Genomic DNA, 18,642 nt, shown 5'->3' with positions numbered 1-18,642 from the left:
ACACAAACTTTGATATAGGTTGATGGATAAATGGCCATAGATATTTAGGCCTTTTTTGTTGAACACAAGGACAAAAGTGTGTAAAAAATGAAGAAGCCTATGTGAACATGAGCACAAGGATGAAAAATGTATAAATATAGAATAAGTTATGGGTGATGGGAATTAACTTACTCATAGCAAAATATGAAGAAATTTACATTCATAAGCACTCAACGCTTAAGTTAAATAAATACATAAATAAATAAATGATAAGACGAAGGGGAGCAAGGCATTATGGGTATATATCAAAGCAAGTGGAAATGAGCTATATGCCAAAGTTAAAAATTGTTACAATTGAACAATAAATTAAACATCTAAAGGGCATATTTTTTTCTCAACTTGCCTTTGATGTTAATTCTATCAAAAATAGACGAGTTTGAGTAAAATAAAACAAAATGTAGTAAAGTACTAGGGAAAGTATGCAACTGGGAGAACTGCCGGCTAGTGACTCCTCTTGCCAACACTTGATCTTCGTTCACTTCCGGTACATTTACGTTGTGCGTACTGACGTCATGTGGTAGAGGGAGGGCTCGCCGTGGAGAGGAGTGCACTCAGAGGAGGGGTACCGCTCGATCAGCGTCGGTGTCAGCTTCAACAGTTTGCTTTCACCCGCGTAAGTGTGAAATATGTTTAAAAGTTTAGTTTCTGAGGTTGTTTTTCCGTCGGTTTGTGTGTTAATGTGCAGTGTGGTGTGGCTCTGTACCGCGGGTGGAAGCTGTTAGAGGATGTCGGAGTAGATATTTCATCGTTTTAGCGGCTCTGTACAATGACACAGTAACGGGACTGTCAACCTGAGTCCGTTACCACACTGTTCTCACTGACTCAAGTAACGTTTACTTGTCTTAGACCTTCTATATTTTACTTTATGTCATTTTCTAAAACACACAACAAGCCTGGGTTATTAAATTACTTTGTTTCTGCGACGTTTAAGCCTGATTTACGTGTTCACACGGAATTTTTTTTACACTTATGTTATCTTTCGTAACACTCGCGGCATGACATCTTATTTAATTTTAACAGATCAACATTTTAGCAGATCAACAACTAAAGCATAATGTTTCATTGTTCTGTAATTACATTGCCTATCTGAGATGAATCAAATGTTTAAAAATGAACTAAAATCTATGGTTTAGTCATTTCTATGTATATTAGTAATGCATCTTATTGGCCTACCTTTTGTAGTCCACTCCATGTCATTATAAAAGTTATAGTAGTTTATAAAAAGCATTTATTCAGTAGGAATAATTTTCTCTGCTGATATTTATTTGCTCAGTGATATGAGCCAGGTCCTGCCAGTTTCTTGCAGCCTACACAAGTTTTAATAAACCCTCAGCAGGGTTTATTTTGGTCCCAGCTGGCCACTGCTGAAGACATTCTGTGGCCTTGAAAAGATGGACATCCACAGCCCTGTGTCTGCATCCGATGTATGGTATGATTTACTGTACATGTGGAGGAGCATTTTTGTGTAGCCTGTTATTATCAGAGTCTAGGGAAACACGCAAACAGGCATACAGGCAGACACAGATAATAGACTGTGCCAAGAAAGCATTTAGAGGATTACATTTTCCATCTCACTTTTGTCTCTCTTCTTTGTTGAAGACCTATGGGCCTGATGCTGCAGGTTGTCTTCTCCTGTGCGTTGAAGGAAGCCACTCCAGAGTCATGATTGAGGACTGAAGGTTTGTTTTTTATGCATCTGCATTACTAAAACACTTAGCCTAAAATCTCTTGGCTTTTCTACTGCTCTGCATGTACATGAGATAAACATGTAAAGGGATGGAAGGGTCTGATATGACTTGATAACTAGTGGATCCCACTATCTGTTCAGCATACTCTGCTAAGTGGCTAAGAGCTTGGCTGCCCCTTCAGGGCATTGCTAACGCAGCCATTCATGTCTCACTCCGACAGTCAGACCACTGCGATGACGCTGCCCTCCTCCTCCTCCTCCTCCTCCTCCTCCTCCTCCTGCTTGTGCTCCTGCACTGCACTCACGCTGTATCTTTCCTTTTGAAAGCTGAGCTCAGAATTGTGTGTCTTTGTATGAGAGTAAAGAGTGAGGGTAATGTGTTTGCATATATATGACTGTGTGTGTTTGTGTGCATGTTGTTTACAAAATAGGAATCAGTGGTTTCTAAAGATGGAGTTGCATCCTCCACTGATCTGTGCTCAGCTGCTTGTAACACTTCAGCATCAGACATGGTAGAGATGTGCTTATCTTAGATCAGATCGCAAGTTTAACACAGCCTGCTGCTGTGCCCGGCTGTCACAAGGACTTAATTGGCCATGTGTACAGGAAGCTGACTACCACAGACACTGTATTACAAAGATGACATGAAGTGTAGTACTGTGAGTCGTGATATAATGTTTCATATTCATTTCATGGTAACCTTCTAGAGGTTCTGTTCTTACTACTAGTACTTACCACTACTCATCCTGTATGTAGAAAGGCAATACAGAATCCTGTGTGTTTGTATGAATTTATTATTACATCAGATGCATTATGTATGACCTAGTGTTTGATATAGACTGTAATCTTTTACTGGTTTACATTAATTTCAAGGTATAAAGGTAAAACTAGAGAGGCATTTAATAATCCTTTGTCCTGTCTCTTAATGTTAAGTAGTGAAAATTTTCAGGTTCCAACACTTTTTTTGGATCTAATCCAAAATGTAATGGGCTCATTCCTGGCCTGTGCTCTGTACTTCCTCCCAGATTCATCATCGTTTTTTTCCTGCTGATAGACCTGCTGGTAAACAAATGGCAATGTAACTTTCTTGACAGAGTTAAAAGTAATGCAAAAGGTATTGCCTAATCTGCTGAAAGGTGTAATGTATGCCTAGACCTCATTCCTGAACAGAATATGAGGTTCAGAGAATGATTTTTTTTTTTTTTTTTTTAAATGGTGTTGTTTTCCTGCAGTTAATAATTTAACCAAAGTGACTGAGTTTTTTTTTTTTTTTTTTTATCTTTACATTACGGTAGTTATGGTACAACTTTGAAGTTAGTATTTACATGGATGACATAACAGGAGAGTTAGCAAATGTCACTTAATGCCATTTATAAGCCTAAGAACTGATAAGTAGCTTCATGCTATCCCAGTGAGTTGTACCTTTAACTGCAAATGATACCTTTAATAATTAAAAGCTGAAACACACTCTCTTCCCGAGATAAACATTTATAAAGTTGTAGTTCTATTAAGGGTTTTATTATGCACTAAAGAGCAGACTGCAGCCTTAGGTTTCTTTGTATTTCTGCCCAAAATAAATTGTCAAAGATTTCGAATAACATTAATAACCACTTTCTGCTCACTAGTCTAAACCACCTCTGAATCAGTCAGGGATTTGCTTCAGTCTGTCATCCTAAAGTCCAGATGTGGCTAAGAAGGAAGTGATGTTATTCACAGAGGATACTCTCTTATCCTTCCTATGTATGTGTATTATTTTCTTTTAACTTTTTCACATGACTTTTAAGGATTATGTCACAGGGCATCAATAGAGTCATTGTGCCAGTCTTTATTCATCTCTGCTGATATAACAAAGTGTGTCGATGTTACCTAGACATGTTTGGCTTCAATATATAGTGAAAATGACAGTGGACAGAGGTGGGTTTATTGTTGCCAGTAGGCCTGACTCCCACTCTTCCACTAAGAAGGTGTAACTCCTTTATATGGGCTGTTGTTTCTTGTGGCAACAAGCTACCTGCTTCTCTCTGACCCCTACCTGAATCTGGATTTTACATACATTGCGTAGATTTTGTACGTAAAGGCTATTTTTTAGTGTTCAGATACATTTAACAAAACAGAACAGAAGTTCCATGAGAGCTGCATTGACTATTCTGTTAGTTCAGAGTGATGAAAAAATGTGTTTCAATTGAAACCTCCCTGACAGCTTCTAAATCTTAAGGTTTTTGTGTTTGTTTGGTTTACTGTATCCTACATGTTAGTGCCTTAAAATGGCAAACTCATCATGTGTAGTTATTGAGATTTGGAGACCACAGAAACCTCCTCCCACAGTGCAGACTTTTTGATGTAGCTACTGATTTCCACGAATCCCATTTTGGACTCAAGTGGTGTCTGGTTTCTTGGGCTCAGATAACTAAATAAAAGTTATATAAATATATGATGATGTGGATGATTTACATATGACTGCGTAAAGTTGTTCCCACCTGCTGGCACCACAAAGAGCCACATGCCCTGTTGGCCTAACAACCTAACAGGTTGCACGCTTCAAACACACAAAGTACACTTTGACCCTGACATGCATTCCCTGTCCCATTCCTCATTGCGTTGCACCTTTTAACACCATCTCCGGTATGAGATTTCAGCTGGTGTGTAGGTGGTTTCCAGCCTGTTGACAGTTGATGATGGCCTGCCAAGGTGGTGGAATATGAGCTTTGTTGGCCAAGTTGGAGATCTGTTATACACCTATCGTGTTCATAAGTGAGGGCCAGTTTGTGTGCAAAACGTGCATCACAAACTAACTTCTTCTCTGGAAAACTATTTTGAGAACATCTGTTTTACAAGCAGTGAACTGCTAAACAGTCCCCAGTAACATGTGTCTCCATTAGGTCAGACACATTAAGTCTGCCACATCGTGTTCTTGCAGTTGTACTCAACATTGACCCAGTGTCAGTTTCATGCACACACTGAATTATTTATTAGGACACTTGCTTTAGTGTTGACCACAGAGGTGTCACTTAAACAAGACGTTCTTAGGAAACATAAGCCACTTTTACACAGAGATCGCAGAAAAAAGGCGAAATGTTGATTCCACCTTTTTTTCACCAATGACTGATTTACACAGCTAAACCAAAGGAGTAACAGAGGTGCTTTCTGGAATCAAAGAGGTGGTGACGCAGTGCAGCATATAGTGTGATGTATAACTTGCGTGTTGGAAATACCCCAAGCATAACAGTGTTGCTAACCTCTCCAGAGTTAGCCCGTCTTTCACCGTTCCACAAATGTTAGCATGGATAGAGTCCTCTGCCTGAAGTGACAACGGCTTGCAGTTCGACATCTTTCTGGTTGCGTTGATATGTTTCTTTACTGTACACAGCCCCCCCAGCGTGGGGGTCGCAAACGCAATACATCATCAAAATGTCACACCTTGGTTGCGGAACGAGAGGTGTTCCTTTTACATCGCGTTCATGATTCCACCTTTATCACAACTCTGTTTCTACCTCCAGAAGCGTTACAGAGCCGCAATAAAGGTGGGACCAAATGATCGATCCCACCATTTTGTTTACACAGACGTCGTTCTGGAATAAAGGCCAAATATTCCTGTAACAGAAGTGCTGTGTAAAAGGGGCTATAAACTTAATCCAACATAATCTTAAATATGCAAAATGTTGACTCCTTGACATCTTTAAATTATGTTTGACATGACTTCCCTGCTGAGATGATTTTGAACTGTCCTACTTCTCTATGTATCTCACAAGACAAGGATCCACAGACCTGTTGTAACTTAAACCTTAACATAACGGCTCCTCTGTGGAATTGAAAATACTTAGACTGTTATGTAATGTGAAACATCCCAGCCTTCATACCAGATATAGAGCCTGCTGAGTGTTTGTGTGTGTGTATACTCATGTTGTTTGCATTCAAAATAAGTCTTTATGTAATGATGAATGGCGGGAGAGGAGGATGAAGGGAAATTTTGTCCATAATCACCTCGCCTCTTATTGCCATGCAGTATTATAAAATATTGAATACATTGGGGGAAAAAAAATCTTTTTTCCAAAGCATTCTTTTTTTTCTTAATTACTTGCTATGAAAAAAGGGTCATAGCAAGTAATTAAGCAGTGGATAATAGACAGCAAGGCAGTCATTATGGTGTAATAAATGGCTTGCCACAAAGTAATGGGACATTAAACAATGATTTACTGTTCAAGTATTAAAAATATAGGAGACTTCAGGAGGATGTAATTGCAGAAATTGTATGTAACAACGGGCGAAGGCAGGGTACACCCTGGACATGTTGCCTGAATGTAATATTCATAACTACATTTTCATTAACTTATGACATATCAAAGCATTGTGTTGCCATTTCCTTTGAATTTGCTGTTTTGTGTGCAGAGCGTACAGGTTTTGTTTTACTTCCACCATTTTGTACTTCCATGTTTTCACCTCTTGCCTTTACCTTACCTCTTCTCTTTTTTCCACAGTATTGTGGGTTTAATCCAGCATTAAAGTCTAGTGCCATCACTCAGTATATTGAGCTGTGGACCAGAGTTAATATCCCCCTTCACTAACAAGTCCAGAACAGGCAATTAACAAAGTGTAGGTCTAATTTCTGTCTTTCTCAATTTTTACCTATGAGTAAGAGGAGTGTGAAACTTAAATGCTTGTTGACATTAAATATCACACATTGAGCTTTTTAATGAGCCTCTATTGACAGCATTAAGAGCAGGTTCTCAGACTGGATTCTGTAGAAGTTCCAGCATCTGACTGAGCAAAAATTGGACATTTTTGCTAAATAGACCTGATTTAGTAACTGATGGGCAGTAGGGAAAGCTTCGTTTTGCCCCTATAAAGATGTGATGTCATGTGAAAGCTATGAATAATACCTTTCTGATGACAGATATTTTTCATACTATTTCTTTTGAATACATGTCTGTGGTGTCAGTGAGCAAACATGAATGTGTATTGTCATTTGTAGGTGTAAATGTTTGTGTGTCTGCTTGTTTGTCTTGTTCCTGGAAAGCTGAGTGTAACTTTGGCAGCTGGGCCTTTCCTCTGGGTTTCATCTTGCACAATAGGGTGTTGTGCCTGCCTCAGTCAGGGAACTACCTGCTCATTCACCTCTTCATTCAGACACACTCCACTCCAAGCGTTCATCCTGAACCTGACACAGACCAGCTAAACACATCACACAAAGTCAGATATCTTGGATCTATTCTGCCCTTTACTGTTTTTCTCTCTGTCCTCCTGTCCCTTCTCTTACTCATTCACTTTTCCTGATGCAAAGAGATGCGTCTGTTATCACTTTTTGCAGTGTGCTGAAGTCATCTCCTGCACTGTCACAACTGACACAACTATGCTATTCTCTGCCTTCCTACCATACACACGCACACACACACGCACGCACGCACACACACACACACACACACACACACACACACACACACACACACACACACACAAATACAATAACGATTGTTCCTGTTTCCTGCCTATGCTGTCATTATGCAGCTGCTGAATGAGATATGGTCCAGTTTCCATTGGTCAAAGACAGCATACACACACAAATGCATTCACTCGCATATATGAAACATGTTTAGTCATGGTTTCTGCTATCTCTGAGTTTCTTTATCCACTTTGTTCATATGTGACTCAGATGTACACACACATACACACATATTTGTGTACTCACACACCAACTTTGCTGCCAGAACTCTCTGGCCTAATTCCCCTCTTATTGATGTGTGTCTGTCAGTGAAAGAGGCGCAGCACAAAGAGCAACGATGGGCCTGTGTGTGGCTCGGAGGGAACAAAGAGAGGTCTATTTCTCGCCAGCTCCCGAACTCTTCTGGAACACTGCATGAGCTTGTTTAAGCTATGGCCATATTTTGAGTTAACTGTCTGTATGTTGCGCAGTGAGCAACAACATGTCTGCTTCAGTGTCAAAGACCTTTGGCCAGATTGACCCCACTTTGTACAAGTCATGCCTAATTTACAACTTTTTCTTTTTCTTATTAATCAATAAATTAAAGCAGAGTTGTAGCAGATGCTTAGTACATGGACCTAATAACATTACATTCAAAATTTGCATGCAAAGTATATTCAATTCAATTCAAAAAACATTTTGTCCCCAGGGCGCAGTTTAAAGCAGCACGATTACATCATACTTATACAACCAAAGAAATCTTGAAAAAAAAACAATAAATAAATAAATGTTAAAAAAGAAAATAACAATGATATATATAACAAATAGTAGATAAATATTTAGAGCAACTATGTACAATAAATAACGTGAATGTATGAATAAGGTGGGTAATATTGATAAAGTGCATTACAATTGTTATTGCATATAATACTCCTACAGTGGTGATACACATTATTAACAGCAGTGCTTTATTGCTTAGCTGCTTGAGCTCAGTAGAACTATGAGGCTTAATCTCCTTTCAAATAATTACATTTCATAGTGTTCTTTGTTCAGTAATGGTAATGGATAATGGACATCATTTTTACCACCTCAGTGCCACATCTTCATCAATAATCTTCCTGTCAGTGTGGATCTGTAGCGGCTTTCTATTTAAGCAGCTAAAGTGAATGTCATTTTAGCTGTGATGTGGTAAGAGACGTGTGAATCTCTAGGCGTTTTTTATATTAATTAACCAAATAAATCAGGGAGAAAACAACATGATTTTTATCAGATTTTTATCATAATACTGAATCATGATCCATTATATTAATTTAGACATGCTTGTTACTTGCCATTTTGATATGATGAAACAGTGTGTGATTTTTTTTTTTTTTTCCAGTCTCAAAATGCCAGAGCTCTGCTGTGCTTTCACCATCTTTCTAGTTTTGCTCGCCAAATGCAGTGACAGCAGGGCTCAACGATTGGCAGCTCAGCTGAACGGCATGAGCTACAGAGCTGGGGCCAAAGGTGTGTGTGTATGTGTGTGTGTGTGTGTGTGTGTGTGTGTGTGTGTGTGAGTGTGTGTATGTTAAGGTATACGTGATGTTGGAAGGGTTCTAGAAAAGTCATTGTCCGTGTGGTCATTCACCTTTGACATTTTGTGAAATTTCTAGGAAAGATGCTGACTCAGGTAGGGCGTTGACCCTGTCTGTCACTGACACTTGTTAATTAATGATGATTTCACATCTGATTCTGTGGTTGACAGAACTTGGATCAAAAAATGTTTTCTTAGGTCGGTCCAGTGAGTAAAGAGAATTTCACTATGAGCCCAGCCAAAGACTCATGTCTGTTAAATATAGTGGTGGGAATCATTAATGCCCTTTTTCCACCAACACTGAATGGGTGCTGTTCCTGTCAACATACCTGCTTTTGAGCTGTTTGCAGCATTTTGAAAAACAATACATTTTCATGAACGTTTAAAAAATGAGAGCTTTGTAAATTGAACCGCTTCAAGAGCCAGAGCTCATTTATTGGAAAAGCTCTAAAAATAACTCACAGCATGATTCTATCAAAATACATTTCTTACGATAACAATGGAATCTCGATAGAAAACAATGATCTACAATACATCCCGTTTCTGTGTAAATAAAGGAAGAGAAATCCCCTAATACAGTTATACATTTATTCACTGCATTGTGGTTTTCGCATCACAGAATATGATAACAGCGGCTTTTAGTGACTGCAACTTCCATATTCACAGGTGCCACAGGTTGTCAATATTTTTACCCCATATCTCTTTGAAACTAACTATAGTATGCGTTGTCTTATCTCACTTCTTAACTTTAAATGTCACTTTCCAGTGGCCTGTTTATCAGTATTTTCACAGATTTGTAGAAACTAGGCCTAAGTAGCATCCAATTCTTGGATACCTGTGCAGTCGTAACGTGATAAAATGAAAACGTTATTGTCAGAACAGAACATAAAATCATCACTCAAACATCCATCTGGTGTTTGTTTTTTCGTGTCATTAGTTTATCAAGGTCTGAATTCCAAACCTTGCTTAAATTAAACATAGATGCAGGACCTCTGACACATACACAAGCATACACAGCCTGACAATAAGGCTTTGTCCTCTAAAGGCTCCTAAAAGAGGATTTAGTTTGAAAATAAAACCACAGGCAATCAAGAAAACATCCAATCCAGTATTTGGGATCAGCCTGCAGATGAAGGAGGGGATTTACAGACACACAGGGAGGGACGGGCATCGAGGTCGGGACAGGGCTTCAGGTTCAGATTCGGCTTCAGGACAGGATTAACTTGGTTTACCCCTTTACTCCACAGTCCTCCATCATAATCAATCACCTTTCATCGTGACTGCCACAAAATTCCACTCATGTAAGTACATTAAGTACATGCATCAGTATGAGGAAACATGCATTAATAATCCATTATGCATGCAGAGTACATAAAGTCACATGTGCGTGACTATTGTGGAGGTTGGTCATAATATGAATGTGTTAACATATATATATCTGCAAGCACAAGTCTTTTTTTCAATGGTAAAGGAATTGTGCTAGTAAAAAGGAAAATATTTAACAAAAAATTAACAGTAATCATTTAGAATATTGTCATAATATTTGGTTACATATTTAATTTTATTTTTCTTCAAGGTATGTGGAATCACTGTCTTGCTGCAAAATGTGGAATTGGAACACATAAAATATAAAATGCATTAGTTTAAAAAAGCACATTTTTAAGCTTGACATAATAACATCTAAGACTACGTTCAAACTTCAGGCAAATGTGGCTCATATCCAGTTTTTTTGCCCATATGTGGCCTGTATCCGATCTGTTAAAGACTGTTTGAACAGCACAAATCCAACCCAGGCCACTTTCGTACGTGGTCCTAAATCCGATATGTATCCAATATTTTGCAATGCGGCTTCAGTTTGAACAGCCTGACCGCATTTATCTGACCTTTACATTATTGAGATATGACAAATGTCACAATTCTGCGTCCTAGGAGGAGAAGTGGCGGTAAAAACATATTTACTTCTGTAAACACAGTGCGTACCTGCATGGTCACGTATGACGTCAGGACCTCTTTTGCGCATGTGGGTCACTTCAGGGTCGTATTCAGTTCATATTCAAAATTGATAGAAGTCACATTTTAAGTGTAATATGAACGAGCACACAAAAAAATTGGATTTCACCAAAAAATTTGAATCGTGCATTAAGACCTGCTATCTGAACATAGCCTAAGTTTTTGCAGGTACCAGCCAGCTAGAAGGTGACCAAGTGAACCTGCTCAACACCCGCTCTCTTTCTGGCTGTCACATCTAACCGGTTAGCAGTGCGATTCAACACAATGCGTCTGGATTAAACACATCAGTATTTGCAAGAAAAGACCAGATGTAAGATCAGGAGCTTGTATAGAAAGTAAAAACTGCTGTCTGGATGTGAAAGTGTGTGTGTGACTGCCACCTGAGAGACGCCTCATGCTCTGTGGGTAAAGTGAACTTAACAGCTGACAGTGATCTTAGACAGCTTGCAGAATGCATTTGTGTAGTTGTAACGTGTGTGTGTTTGTCTGTCTAGCTTTTTGTCATTCCTCATGACCTGGCAGTACAGCTGAAAGAATATAGTTTGAGTATGTAACTGTCCCTCCCTGGGGCTCCCAATGTTCTTCGGTTGTTTGTTTTTCTGCCCTCAATGGAGCAGCTATTGATGCTGCAAGGCATGTCGGTCTGACTGAATGTGGATCTGTCTGTGAGGTGATCCCTCTTCCACCAATAAGGCTTGTGTTTTATCAGGTGTCCCGTCTGTTGTTTTTGACAGTAACTTTAATCAGGCCAAGCAGTATGTGAGGCTGCAGGAGACAGTGTTTGAGACAATGTTTTCAGTGTGGAAACCTTTGTCCCTTGTCACCAACAATGGATACGGAAGTAATGCCTTGGGGGATACTAAATGAGCTCCTGAAGGAACACATACACACAAAGTTGTGTCCTATAGTTCAGCAAATGTTTTACTCTTTATGCCCTTCTTGATAATTGCTCAAATTAAATATGATCATTTATTTTATCATTCATTCAAATCCTGAAATCCTGAACATGGCTGTCTTTATCCCCTCTTATCTCTACCTCTTTTAACTCCTCAGGTAATCCAGAAGAGTGAGTCATACTAGGCTGACAGTTGGGCTGATGGTAGGTGTTTTTTTTTTTTTTTTTTTTGTGCTTTTTTCAGGTGACTTGAGTCATTAACTCTCCCCCTTCTCTCCCCCTTTCTTCTTGTGTGTCTTCTTTTATTTAGCCTCCATCCTTTCATTCAGGGTGTTGTTTATTTTCTTAGTTTACTTACTGAAGTTATTTGTGCCTTTGTATCATGCCAGTCAACCTCGATCCACTTTGTTTACCTGTATCGCTCGTATTTGCTCATAAAACATGAGGTTATTAAAATGCTGAATGATTCAGAGCACTGGCACAGCTGTCAGTAGGCAGACCTTCTGACAGCATCCTCCAACAACAGTGTTTGTAATAGATTAGTTGAAAAGTGTTGCTTATTTATATTGGTACATGCCTCAGGCTTTAAATTCCACTCTGGTTACTCTATCCACTCTTTCTTCCATTTGCATAAAATTTCAAAGATGCAAATAGTCACAAGTTAAAGTCAAAATGACTGATATGTCTGAGATCCTGAGCAACAGTCCAGTCTCTTATAATCTATCTCCTCTTTCTCTGTGTTAGACCAGCATGACCTCTTCTTCCTGAACCAAAGATGCATGCTCCCTCTTTGGATTCATCCCTCTGCCTGCCACTGAGCTGACCCATCCCTCCATCAAATCGTCCCATCTCCACTCCACTGTACCCCCCCACCCCCACCCCCCCGTCGTCTTGTGTTCTCTCCTCTGCAGTCATTGTCCTGTTCTGAGATAGAAAGCAAATTATTACTGTTTCACTCTTTCCATTTTCCAAACAATGCATCCATGAGAAGTCATCAGGGCCATATGCAGCGGGGGGACAAAAGTCTAAAGGAGCCAGGGGGGGTAGTGGGCTCAAGCTCAGGTCCTGAAGCTAGAAGACTGACAGAGGGGTCACAGGAGAAAGAGCTGAAGAGGGCCTTGTCCCAGTCAGAGTCCCCTTCCTTCAGTAAGATGAGCCAAAATGCCAAAGAGAGCATGGGGGTTCTTGGACAGGGGCTCAAACAGCTGTTCCAGCAGCAGCGCAAGCGCCTCTCATTTTCTCGCTCCACCATCACATCCTCGTCTTCTTCCTCATCCTCCTCTGTGGTCTCAGCAGGTGGCGCCTCTCTGTCTGCCCCTGAGGATGCCCCGGGCCCCAGCTGTCCAGATTCTGACTGCTTCTCTGCTCCTGTGGTTCCCTCTGCAGCTGGCCAGGGCTCAGCTGCTGTGGGCATGATGAGGCGCGGGACAAGCCTGCAGAGCCGGCGCAGTAAAGGGTCCGGGTCGGGATCTGGGAGTGGAGACAGAGACCCTCTCCTGAGAGGTAGTCCCCAGATCACGCACCGCCGTTACACCCATGATCCCCAGCAACATACCAGCCGCCCCCGCTCCTCTTCCACCACTGACACCACACCCAGCAGCCCTGCACCTGGATATGTCACGTGTGATGTGGTGTTGTCATCAGGGTACCAGTCCACAGAGGAGACAGACCGAGTAAGTGACAGCACTAATGATGTTTTCTCTACAGAGGCTAATCAGTCTCTATCTTTTCTCTTTACTAAAGCCAGGCCTTGTTTGCCACTGTTGTTATTGCTCAGTTATTGCACAGATTTTCTATGGTTTCTATTGAGAGGTTTTTGCGCTGCTCTGCCATTTGCCCAATTCTGTCTTATTGAGAGAAAAATCCATGTTTTGCAAAAGCAGAATTATGTGAGCATACCAGTGCAGTAAGAAATACTCTTTGAAACAGATATTTTGTCTATCTGTCTGTTGTAGTATTTATTGGAAAGTAGGACTGTGCCCGAAATCTCATGTTATGTTTCCATGTACATATTACAATATAGCCTGCTTACCATAAAATTCATGAGTATATCATTTGTATAAAGTTGAACACATGGGCTATTTCTCATATATACATGTGCAAATTTACATTGACAGGAAGTAAGTTTAATATAGAAATTGGAACAGAAAATGGATAGTTGGTCGGATAGAAAATGGAAAAGGTCAGTGGAATAAATAGAAAAACCCATGTAACACCCTTTATTAAGGTAAATATAGACCTGAAATGTGAAAATGGTCAAAAATATCAACCAAAACATACTACTTTTAAATAGCTCTTAACTACATTCTTTAATACTCTTGTCCTCTGTGTCCACTGTGTCAAATGATGAAAAAAAAATTCTGCATGATTTGTGGCACTGTGATGAACAATAGCATTTATCATTTTAATTATTAAAATGTTAAATGCTCTGTCATCACAGTATTGTCATATTACACAACCTTAATCAATAGAATGTTGCTTATTTCTTTAGTTTACCACAGTGTGTTTGAGCTGTCAGAAATGTAGTTCAGTTGTGTGAGCTCTAGTAATTGGTCTTCATCTCTTGTTCAAATCAAACCTGTTTGCGTTGTCATTTATGATGTAAACTGAAGTCTTTTTGTCCCTTAGCAGACATGGCAATACTGTCAAATGAAATAAATTTATCCACCTGAAGTAATTTTTAACTTATTTTTTCTCATGTGGAGCAGTTGTTTTTATTTTTGTGGAACTTCCAAAAAATATATTTAACTGTAATGAACTATGGTATGATTTAAACTGTTACAGGACAGTTATTGCATTCTGATGTAATAGTGTTTAGATATATAATACTGGATACTGGTTTGCAATCCTTTACTGTCTATTCAGTATCTGTGACCTCATGTTGTGATCTTGAATCACAGCAGGTGTTTTCAGAGTGTTGTTTGTGCTGTCTGCCACCAGAGGTTGCTGTCAGATCAGTTAACCTGCTGTGAAAAGCACTGGGCTTGGTTCATGTGGAGGCTATGTTTGCATTATGAGCTCATATTTTTGGTAGACTAGACTGATCTTTGCCTTAATGAAATAGGCCGTGTCAAGGTTTCAGTGTCTGTGTGTCATAGAGCTGTCAGTTTAGTGACTCTAGATCAGTGTTATCTATGTAAACTGACAGCTTATCTGTCATCTAAATTTAATCTCTTCCCCTTCCTTGATCAGCCCATGCAAGTATCCTTTTGTATGAATGACCTCACCTGGGATGACGGAGCAGGGCTGAGAGCCAGACATCTGTGCTCCATTACTCCTTCTGCCGCGTTAGGCGACTGTCACCCTTTCAGAGGTCTGTTGCTCACCCTCAGCAGAAACGATAACCTGTCATACCCATCTCAGCGCAGCAACATAGCAATGTCATTCAGGTCATCCGAATGGTCTCCGTGGTTACCCCGAAACTTGCATCAAGCAGCCTAGAGCTATGCCCAGCATGGGTTGCCATAGTAACAGCGTGGTGACCTTGGAGGTGTGTGACATCCTGCTGTTTGTGCAGGTCGAGAGTTACACAGCATGACTGTGTCTGTGAGTCAGGAGTGATAAATGCTAGAATTAATTCTCCTGTCACTTCATCCTCTCCACCTTTCTATTCTTTTTTTCCCTTTTCTTCTTTTCTTACTTTTTCTCATCTTTCTTTATTATCCCTCCTGTGCTCCTAATGCCTTTTCTTCCTTTTTCTTTCTTTTTGCCTCCTTGTCCCCCTCTCTCCTCCCCCCCTCCTTCCCTGGAGAGAGTTAATACAGACAGTCAGCTGGTCCCTCCTCCATTCCCATCTCCCCCTCCTCCTCCTCTCTCACCCACCACATCCTACTCCACCTCCCCCCTCCCCCTCTCCCCACCCTTCAGCTTACTGACAGGAAGCAAAAGGCAACCTTGCCTTGTCCTAGTTGAGTGAGAGCTGAGCACTGGTTGTGTGTGATGCACGTTGTGTTATGTGTGAAATTTGTTCTTGTTATCAATGTTGGGTTTGTGTTTCAGAAGAGAGGATGTGGAGGGGTGTGTATGCATGACTGTGAGACCTCATTCTTATCTGCTTTTCAAATCGTTTGTATGTGTATGTTCTGCAAATCATTTATACATTCTCAGCCATGTGGTGTGAGCATCTTGTGTGAATGACTGCTTGTGAGAGAAACAGCCTGAGTGAGCTCAGGGGCTCAGGGTGAATATGAGTAGAGGGCAACACAGCTGAGCTGCCTTTATCTCTGCTTGCGCTCTCTCTCTTTTTTTTCCTTTCCCTCTCTCTCTTTCTTTCTCTCCTCACTTGTGTTTGCATAGTAGACATCTGAAAGCGGTGTGGACTGTAGATGTGTGTATGCACATGAATGTTTGGAGAGGAGGGTAGCGTGTGCGCCTTCAGTGTGTGTATGTGCGTGAATGTTGATTGTACAATGTGAGGCGGTGTGTACTTTGGAGGGATATCAGTGTGTGTGGAGAGGGGTAGAACAGGGGTCCAGCTGTGGGTCTGACAGTCAGTCAGTCAGGATGGTGCAGCGCTTCAGTCTTCGTAGACAGTACTCTAAGGTAAGCTTAAAACATCAAGTTAACACAGTTCTGGTAGCCTTATATTTCAATCTACACACTGCGGCTCTATTTATGATTAAGGTGCAGTTGACCTAAAAAAGGCTTTTATTACCCTAGTGCTGCTTAAGTGATATGTTTGCCTATGTTTGTCCTGTATGCATGAGGTGTTTAATATTATATCAAGTGTTTGTGTTATTAGCTTTCCGCTACTTTTGTTTGGAGTGATGGAAGTCAAAATGGTTAATATCTACAACAAAGTCTTTGTAAACATACTGTATTGTGTAGTTTTTCTTGTCTTTTTTTTACTTTAACTGGGGTTTCCTTCTAACTTTTAGGTAATCCTATCTATACAGTAACCAATTCACCCTGTCCTTGCACTTTATCTTCTTGTTAAACAGTAACTCATGCAGCAGCTGTAACAGTGGTACATAATGAGGTCGATCTTAGTTGTCACCAAGGGATGCAATTATTGGAAAACATTATGTTGACGTTATTGCTGATTAGGGAGCATTTATGAGTCAGTTGCAATAACAAGGTAGTTTACCATGCTAAAAGTGTACATGATATCCATTATCCACCGGTGGTAGTGTTGTTAGAGAGAGTAAAGGGGCTGTGGAGAGCAGCAGCAATAGGTCTATTATGAGCCCGCTGTTTTGCAGCTGGTGCTCAGCCTGTGGGATTAATTACAGTTAGACGCTGATTAATTGATTGACTGAATACACCCTCCCTATTCATCTTCAGCTCTGTTTAACGGTGCTAGTGGATGCCTGGAAGCATCAACATGTAAGTGCACACATGGACAGACGGATGCCTCAGACTTGAAAACCTGCACCTGAGGAGTCAGATGGAGTCTGGTCTAGTCTGGTGTTTTCTCTGAAACCAGAGGAAAGGAAAAATAGATGGAAATAAAACAGATAGAGGAAACTGTTCAGTGTCAAGTTTTGTTTAGGACATGAGATAGGAAAGAACAGTGGAATGGTCTCAAAAGGGATATGAGCTACTGAATTGAGATGAAACAGAAGCCAAGCCTTGAGGCTAGACCTCTCACACTAAAAGATTTGTGTGTGTGTGTGTGTGTGTGCGCGCGCGCGTGTGTGTGCGTGTGTCTGTGTGTGTGTGCGTGCGCATGTGTGTATGTGTGTGTAAGAGAGAGGGGGAGACTCTGAAGCTGTGTTTGTCTTTGGAGCTCATAACCTCCTCCAGGGCCTGTCTGCAAATGCTTGCCAAAATTGTCCCCTTCAGAAGTGGGATGTTGGGAAATATTGGAATCAGAGGTAGTGGATGACCCTGTTTTTCCCCTCTGGCCACTTCGCCATATGTTCACCTGAATTCCTGCTCATCCTTTGTCTTCTATTGTCTATAAAACATGCTTTGGTGTCTATGTTAGTGATACATTTATTGATGGTTTGACTTATTTGAATGTTTCAGTACAGTGTAATTTTAAATTTTAAAGCTGTGGTGCTTGATAGTTTTTTATTGACATTAGGCAAAGAATTCTGTCATTGTCTTTGAGTATACAGTAATCCAAGTGGTCTGAGTAGAAACAGGACCTCTGCATCTACTCCTTGCATCTGTTTTCAGGATGTATAAAATCTACCCCATCATTCAGACTTATCATATGGGTATTTGTTCAGTTAGGGTGTTAAATACCTGATTGACAGCTGTAATTAGCAATGACTGGTCAGATTTTGTCAGATCTGTCCTGGATGCTATTCTACTGCTCCACTCCATGTCTCGATAGGGAAGCATGAAACTATGTCAGGTCATGTAGTGTATATTTAGTCTTTTGATTTGGTCTGAGACCGGAGAGCTGCAGAAGGAAGGTGTGTATTTTCACATTATGGCTCTTGCAGCTTCAATTAGCAATTTTTTTCCTTCTCTTCAGATTCAAGCTACCCTCATGTAATTATTTAGTTTAGATTTAGATACAGTAGCAGTGAAGACAATATCCTGATTTTTTTCCACTAAATCCTTCCAAAAAGGAAGTGTAATTTAAATGCACAATGTATAGTTTCTGCAATTAAATATCTTTCAATCAAAACAATAACAAAAATTGCACTTTGACATTGTTGGGAAGTAGCATTGGATCATGATAGGTTTTGTTTTGACCAAGGTTAGTGATGAAAATTTACACAAAAGCATGTCAACAGAAGACATAGAAATGTATCGAACTTCTTTCTCATAGTGACATATATTTATGTTGTCATGCCATCGTAAGGCAATAGCTGCAAGTACCATTGGTAAACATAATGTTTAATGGTAACTTTTGACTATGCAAGTTGACTTGTCTCATGATAAGTTAGTTATGGGTGCATGATTTAGTGAAAAGGCATGCTGTGGTTTTTACTCCTTGGCCGAGGGGTATTGTAATCGTTTTGTCATCTGTCCGTCCATCCGTTAGTCCGTCCGTCTGCCTGTCTGTCCATTCAACGACATAATTGCATTATCTGAAGAACGTATTGACATATTTGCACCAATTT

The 18,642-nt window shown here is 40.2% G+C and overlaps 1 protein-coding gene across 6 annotated transcripts in view; it reads left to right on the top strand.

Moving 5' to 3' along the window:
• The first annotated feature begins 545 nt into the window (after positions 1 to 545).
• Positions 546 to 18,642, top strand: part of tmcc1a (transmembrane and coiled-coil domain family 1a) — a 47,050-nt gene continuing 28,953 nt past the window's right edge. The window contains exons 1-5 of one of the 6 annotated variants that reach the window (XM_030138029.1): positions 546 to 652; positions 1,639 to 1,718; positions 11,779 to 11,824; positions 12,365 to 12,766; positions 12,917 to 13,293. In XM_030138029.1, coding sequence (XP_029993889.1) covers positions 12,604 to 12,766; positions 12,917 to 13,293 — 540 coding nt within the window. In that variant the 5' untranslated portion in view covers positions 546 to 652; positions 1,639 to 1,718; positions 11,779 to 11,824; positions 12,365 to 12,603. Of the gene's footprint in view, positions 653 to 1,638; positions 1,719 to 11,778; positions 11,825 to 12,364; positions 12,767 to 12,913; positions 13,294 to 15,972; positions 16,163 to 18,642 lie in introns of those variants that run through there. The other 5 variants (XM_030138028.1, XM_030138033.1, XM_030138031.1 and 2 more) reach the window with 5 other exon arrangements.

This window comes from Sphaeramia orbicularis, chromosome 7, assembly GCF_902148855.1.
Source record: "Sphaeramia orbicularis chromosome 7, fSphaOr1.1, whole genome shotgun sequence".
NCBI lineage: Eukaryota > Metazoa > Chordata > Actinopteri > Kurtiformes > Apogonidae > Sphaeramia > Sphaeramia orbicularis.
This window is presented reverse-complemented; position numbering and strand designations above follow the sequence as displayed.